The following is a 7,416-nucleotide window of genomic DNA, read 5'->3' as shown; positions in this document are numbered from 1 at the left end:
GCTGTACAGAGAAACCCTGTCTCAAAAAACCAAAAAAAAAAAAAAAAACCAAAAAAAAAACCCCAAAACAAACCCTCATTATTTCAAAATTGTTTTAATTACATCTTTATTTATTTTATGTGCATAGGAGTGTCCATGTGCCAGGTAGGGGGTTAGAGGACATCTTGTGGGGTTTAATTTTCTCCTCCCATGTGAGTTCCAGGGATTAAATTCAGCTTGTTGGGCTTGGTGGCCATCTTCCCAGTTCAGGTTCATTATCGTAACTACACCTCGCCGTGGTGGACAGCAGTAAAGTTGCCAACTACACTGAGTACCCATCCACAGCCCCGCCTGGGATCATTAGACTTAATGTATACTGGCCTTACATTTGTGATTGTCCTGCTTCAGCGTCCCCAGTGCAGGGATTATAGATGTGTCACAATGCTTAGCCTTACTGGTTTCATTGTTGCAGTAATCATTTTATTAGTTGTTATTGTTAATTTCTTGGCGTGCCTAACTTAAAAATTAAAATTTTATTATAGACATGTATAGGGCAAGACTATTTATTGTACATGTAAATTTATTCATACTTGCCATTGTTATGAGAAAATAATTGAGAAAACTATAGGAAAGGATTTATTTGGCTCCCAGTTTCAGAAGTGCTTACCCATGATCATTCACTTATGTTACACTGACCCTGAGGCAAGCAGCAGTTAGAGGATCTGGTAGGAGCTGCTTAAGCTCGGAGCACAGTAAGGAGGCTGGGGTTGAGCTTTGTCTTCCCAGGCTACAGAATTCCTCCAGTAATGTCTCCAGATTATAAATCCACCAGAGGATTAATCCATTATTCAGGGCAGAGGCTTCATGACCTCCTCCATTCTCAGTGATTGGGTTAACCAGCCGGAGACCAAACCTTTAAACATAGGAACTTTTTGGGGGACACTAGGTATCCAAACCACTGGGATAGCCCTTAACACTGTCCAAGCTTTTAGACAGCCACTGGGGTCCCCTGCTGGCTTTTTAACATGTGGCATGTGAAAGACTCTAAGACTCCCAAAGGGAGGCACTTACTCAAGCCTCGGGTCAGCCGCGCACCCAAGAAGACACTGAGACCGAACTTAGGATGTATAGAGAGTAAGATTTAATACAGCAACAACAAGAAAGCACATAAAAAGCACATATACCAGATATCTGGGGTCGAAACTCATGCAGCCAGCAAGGTGCAGAGGAGATTCGGCCATTGGCCCAGACTTGTCACAGGCTTTTATAGGAGAAGGGTAAGGGGAAAAGTACAAGTTTTACGTCACCAAGGGGCTTTGCCAAGGGGCTTTACATAACCAAGGGGTCGTGTCCTATATTTTGGCAATGTACTCGATCTATTGGAACATTCTGGGGTAGTACCAGGAGGCCCCTATCTCAAAAATGTTCTTGGAACAGTCCTCAGTTAGGAGGGGTAGGACTAGGTTTGTTCGTTCCAGGAGACCCCTTATCTAAAAAATGTTCCTGAAGCAGTTTCCAATTGGGAGGGGGTACCTTGGGGTAAAAAGTTCAGGTGTGTTCCGGGAACAATCTCCAGATGGGAGGGGTAAGAGGACCCTGAGCTGAAGAGTTCATGGAGAGTTCAGCTTTTCTTCTTTCAGCATGCTCTCTCTCTTTTTTTTTTTTGTTGTTGTTTTTTATTTTTTCGAGACAGGGTTTCTCTGTATAGTCCTGGCTGTCCTGGAGCTCACTCTGTAGACCAGGCTGGCCTTGAACTCAGAAATCCACCTGCCTTTGCCTCCCAAGTGCTGGGATTAAAGGCGTGTGCCACCACTGCCTGGCTTTCATTTTTGCATTTTTAATTAAAGTTTTGTAACTTTGTTATGTTTGGATCACTAAACAATAGATAATATAACATAGCAATTTAATTTAACAGAGCTACAATAGAAGAGGCATACTCCAGATCAATGACAAAACTAGCGAAATCTGCAAGCAATTATTCACAACTTGGGTGAGTTAATTTCTGGCTGTTTTTCAAAATTTATTAAGGCAAAGTTTTTGAGACTATTGGGTTTCTGCTAAGCATCTGAAATTTTGTAAATAAAATGATATTCATCATTTAGTGCTAATACATTTTCAAAGTGTGTTAAAGTGGAAACTAAAGGGTTCTTTGGAAAGTTAGTTCTGTCGGATGGTGTTTTGCTGGGGCAAACACATAAAGGAGTGTTTTCTTGAAGCGGACACGATTGGAAGGGTGTTTTGCTAAATAGACAAGTGAAGGGACATTTAGCTGAGGCGGACACAGGTGAAAGGGTGTCTCACTAAGGCAGATTTCCTGAGGGAATGTTTCGCTGAAGCAGACTCAGATGTTTGGCTAAAGCAGACATGTAAAAGGATGAATGATGAAGGATTCTTCGCTAATGAATGACACAGAAGTATTGGTCCACTTTGCATTGCGCAGTTGAGTTCCATTTGTCATGACTCCATAGAGAAAAATGCACCAAAAAACTTGTGGTGGTGTGCTGGCAGCTTTTTGCCACTTCTGAGGGAGGACTCAGGCCAACTGGCAGAGTGATATCAGCTGGTACAGACTCATTCTGAGGCAAGATCCATGGAAGAGGTGTGATGTTTGAAGGGAGTATAAATAGGTCTCAGTGAACTGAGAGAGGCTTGCTTGTAGAGCTAGCTTTGCAGCAGCACTTCTTGGTCTTAGCTGATCTTTGCTTTGTTGAGGGAGACACAACTAATAACTTCTCCCGGTGTCTGTCCCTGGTGGTCCTGGTCCCTCCTGCTGACTTGTGCTGAGTCAGCTGAGGCCTGGCTGTCTCTGCTGGTCTATTCATGAAGTACTTGCCAGTGGATCGAGCTGCCACTGCTGAATCCTGTGAACTGAGCCCTTGATTTCCTGACAGTGCAAATGGGATTTGCTCCAAAGAACCATTTCTAAACAGGCCCACTTCCCCCAAATCTTAATAATCTTTCTTTTTTTTCTCACTACATCTGGTGGGTGGTGGGCTAGAAGGGAGGTTAAAGCATTTAAGAACCATTTGAGTAGGTTGAGTAAAAAAATCTAAAGCTACAGTGTGTTGTTAGGCAATTTTGTTATTTGTAAATATCGTAGAGTATATTTACAAAGCCTAAAATGTCTCTGAGAAAACTTAGTGATAAGGTTATGGCCATTGATGCCTGTTGCATATATGATGAGTCATTGAACAAATGTCACTATGAGCATGTGGCTGACTATATTGAGTACCCACTTAAAATGTTTGTTTCATACATATAAATATATTCCTGGTAGGCAATGTCATTTAGTTACTGAATCAGTCAGTACAAAGATAATGAAACTTTTTCTTTAAAAAATTTTGAAGTTAAAATATAACCACATTTTCTCCCTTCCCTTCATAGCTATAACCTCCCTTGTTTTCACTCAGATTCATACCTCTGGTTCTTTAAATGTCATTACATAGATTTACATGTTTATGTATGTATAAACATATAACTACAACCCCCTTAGTACTTACAGTGTTGTATGTGACTTCAGGGCTGACCATTGGAATTGGAGCCCCCTGAGGAGCTCTGCCATGGAGACTATTCTCCTCTTCTTAGCATTTCTTGGTTGCCTGGACTTCTTTGTGTAGGATTAAGGCTTCATGAAAATTAGTTTTTCAGTGTATTGATTTAGTATTGCTAGGTTTTGAGATTGCAATTAAATATGTATAAAGTACTATTCTAATTCTCTGAAAGTTCATTTAATTTTTGTTGCACTTTAGCAGTGATCTTTAAAAACTCATTGAAGTGATCTAAAGTGGTAATACATGACCTGTAATCCCAGCATAAGGAGACTGAGATGGGAAGGTATGAGAGCAGCCTCCACAGGCTACAGAGTGAGACCCAATCTTAAGATTAAAGTGCAGCAGCAACAGCAAATCATCTAGAAGATAAACTTCATGTAAATGATGAAAGTATTTTTAAATTCCTTCTATTAGTTAATACTTATTAAATTTTTCTTTGAAAAATTTATATTCCTTATGAAAATTATCTTAAAGTTGAGGAAAGGCTGGTTGTGTGTCTGTCTAACAAGATTTTGTGCTGGGTTGCAGTAAAAGGCTCATCGATAGCTGGGATTCTGGTAAGCCGGAATCTCTTGAAATTTTAACTAAGTTCTGTGAATATCTGTCACTTACTCTAATTAGAGGGGCCTATATAAATAATCTAGTTTACAGGTGAGTCTGTGTTTTAAAAATGTTAAGAAAAGCTACTTATGTGTTGTATAGTTTGGTTGAATGAGTTGAAAGACTTTCTGCTTTGTAGCCCGGGCTCTGTAGGAGAAACCCTAGCTTGTCTTCATTCAGTGGCACTGTTTGGCCATGTGCTGTGTGCTCCCTGGAGACCTGCAGGCATGGCAGTGGCTAGGAAGGCTTCAGGCTGCCCTACCCTTTGCACCTGGGACTGTTGCGACTGGTGCTTGGTAGCTATTTTTATTTTACCTCCATTGATTCTCCAGTTCTTTTCTTTACCCTTCTCTTTTTGTTTTAGGTTCATTCTTATTTTTTATGTCTCTTCTCAGAATTTTGACACCCTTTTTCTAAAGGCTCCATGTTAATTTCTTCTCCAACCGCAGTAGGAGAGTCAGAAAATAATAATGAAAGCTGATTTAACTACTTGACTTTCATTTTATTTAGAAAGAATCTACTGTAATTTTTAGTTTCTTGATGGATAAAGGAAGAAATATGGGTTGACTTGACTTATGATTTCTGACAACATTCTTGTGTTTGGAATAAGATGCACATTGCTTAAATTATTTATATGCATGCCTATATGTGTACCATGTGTGTGCTTGGTGTTTGTGGAGGTCAGAAGAGAGCATTGGATCTCCTACAGTTAGGACTGTTGTGAACCACCACGTGGGTGCTAGGAATGGAACCCAGGTCCTCTGCAAGAGCAACAAGTACTCTAAACCTCTGAATCATCTTTCCAGCCTTCCATAATTATATTTCTGTTCATCTCTTAAGAGCATAGAGATTTTAAATACTGTTTTTGTTTATTGTTGTATATTTTGTCAAGAAGTTTAATTTTGTATTCCCTTACACTTAAGTGTATTTTGAATTTCTCAGTTTGCCTATTAATAAAATGTGTATTACTTGCCCAGAAAAAAAAGTTGTAAATATCACAATTAAAAAATTTAATAGTGAGTGCAAGGTTAAAAGTGTGCTCCAGCATACATGTGTGTGTATAAGTAAATAAATAAGTGTAAAGAAATATACATGTGCGTACACAGTAATGCGTAGAAAAGAGGACAAGAAAGGCTAAGTATTAGGGGATGATGAAGTACCAAATACAAACACTGAACATAAATTATAAGGAGGATATAAAGCTAATAGCTTTTTTTTAGTTTAACTGTTGTGGATTTTTTAGACTTTGTGTGGATAAGTCCATAAAAACATGTTTAGTAGTGAAAGTATAAAATCCAGTGTGAAGCTGGACAGCTTCCATTCTAGTTGGCTACTCTAACTAGACATTTCACTGAGTTGTGTCTTTGGGTCTGGGTTTGTGTGTGATTTGTTTTTCTTTAATTTGAAACTTTCTTATAATTAAGTTTAAAATAAAAAACACGTATTTTAATGTGTGGAGCTGGAGAGATGGATCAGTGGTTGGAGCATTGCTCCACTTCCAGAGGACCCAGGTTCAATCCTTAGTACCCACGTCATGGCTCACAACCACCTGTAACCCCACTTGCAGGAGATTCAGTACTTCTGGCCTCCTTGGGCATCAGACGCTCACACTTGGTATGCAGGCATACATGCAGGCAAGGCACCCACACACATAAAATGAAAATTAGAATTCTTTCATGTAGGTGGGTAGGAAGGTAGGGCAGGGGGTTCCTTTATGGACTCAGTTCTCTTCTTTCTACCGTTACGTGGGTCACAGGGACTGAACTCAGGCTATTGGGTTTACATACCAAACACCTTTGCTTGCTAAGGCAGCTTGGTGGCTTCAAGGAAGCTACTTTTAGAGAAATCTTGTATTGAATACCTTTCTCAGTGTAAAGAATTGTTGGTAATGGTACACTCTCTTACCTGCCCTGAGATTTCGTGACTAGTGTATACCAGGCTTACAGGAAGTGAAGTTCATGTATTTTGGGGTATTTTTTTTTCTCTTGAAAATTTCCAACCACTGTCAGATTTAGTGTTGATTAAATTTCAAGTAAGATAAAATCTAATCATATAACAGCCCTAGTCTAAGGCGTTCAGCCTCATCAAAGAGTACATGCTAGGATAATAAGTGACTGTCGGGGTTTGCTTTGATTTGTTTTTTTCTTTTTGTTTGTTTTTTGTTTTGTTTTTCGAGACATAAGGTTTCTCTGTGTAGTAGCCCTGGCTATCCTGAACTTGCTTTGTAGACCAGGCTGGCCTCATACTCACAAAGATCTGCCTGTCTCTGCCTTCTGAGTGCTTAATGGCTTGTGCCACCATGCCTGGCTGTGACTGTATTCTTTACTGTTGTGCCTTAGTGGATGTTGATACCATTTGTGTTTTCTTTTTCTTCTTTTTTTAATGGCTTTCTGAGACAGGGTTTTTCTGTGTAACAGGGTTTTTCTGTGCAACCTGGCTGTCCCGGAACTTGCTTTGTGTGCCAGGCTGGCCTCAAACTCACAATGATCTGCCTATCTTTGCCTCCCAAGTGGGATTAAAGGTATGCCCCACTATGCCTGGCTGCCATTTGTTTTTTTTTTTTTTCTGTTCAAAGCTTTATTGTGCACACCTTTAAAGCGTGTACTTGACCACAGCATGGATTATCCTTAGAACACTCTATACTAACCAGCCTGATTTAAACTAACTGTGGAAATCTATTTAGTGCTATCCAAGGGATGCTTGAGACCGTTGACTATTTTAAGCCTTCCACTAGTGAGAAAAAGTGACAGGAAAATATGTCGCGTATTCCATACACTGTGGCAGAAAGGTGAATCTGCTAGTATATTGTTTTAAGTACATAGGTACAATACAAAACTCAGATAAAGATTTTGATCGCTGCTGTTAAATAATTTGTGTATAATTGTTGAATGCATAAAGAAATCACATGTAAAATTGATTTTTGCTTCTTTAAATTCAGAAGTGGTGGTTTTATTTTTGTTATCTGATTATTGTGGTGTTGGGGATGAAACCCACGCTCTCTTACATGTGGGACAGACAAGCCTCAGTCATTGACCCAGGCTCTCTTACATGTGAGACAGACAAGCCCTCAGTCATTGACCCAGGATCTCTTACATGTGAGACAAGCCTCAGTCATTGACCCAGGCTCTCTTACATGTGAGACAGACAAGCCCTCAGTCATTGACCCAGGCTCTCTTACATGTGAGACAGACAAGCCTCAGTCATTGACCCACGCTCTCTTACATGTGAGACAGACAAGCCCTCAGTCATTGACCCAGGCTCTCTTACATGTGAGACAGACAAGCCC

General features: G+C 40.0%; 1 protein-coding gene across 2 annotated transcripts in view; it reads left to right on the top strand.

Moving 5' to 3' along the window:
• Fcho2 (FCH domain only 2) overlaps nt 1–7,416 on the top strand; it is a 94,865-nt gene that overhangs the window by 18,435 nt on the left and 69,014 nt on the right. For both annotated transcript variants that reach the window (XM_021179877.2, XM_029468219.1), the window contains exon 3: nt 1,895–1,969. In XM_021179877.2, coding sequence (XP_021035536.1) covers nt 1,895–1,969 — 75 coding nt within the window. The remainder of the gene's footprint in view (nt 1–1,894; nt 1,970–7,416) is intronic.

Source organism: Mus caroli, chromosome 13 (genome assembly GCF_900094665.2).
Source record: "Mus caroli chromosome 13, CAROLI_EIJ_v1.1, whole genome shotgun sequence".
Classification (NCBI taxonomy): Eukaryota; Metazoa; Chordata; class Mammalia; order Rodentia; family Muridae; genus Mus; species Mus caroli.
The sequence above is the reverse complement of the archived record's forward strand: the minus strand, read 5'-3'. Positions and strand labels throughout refer to the sequence as shown.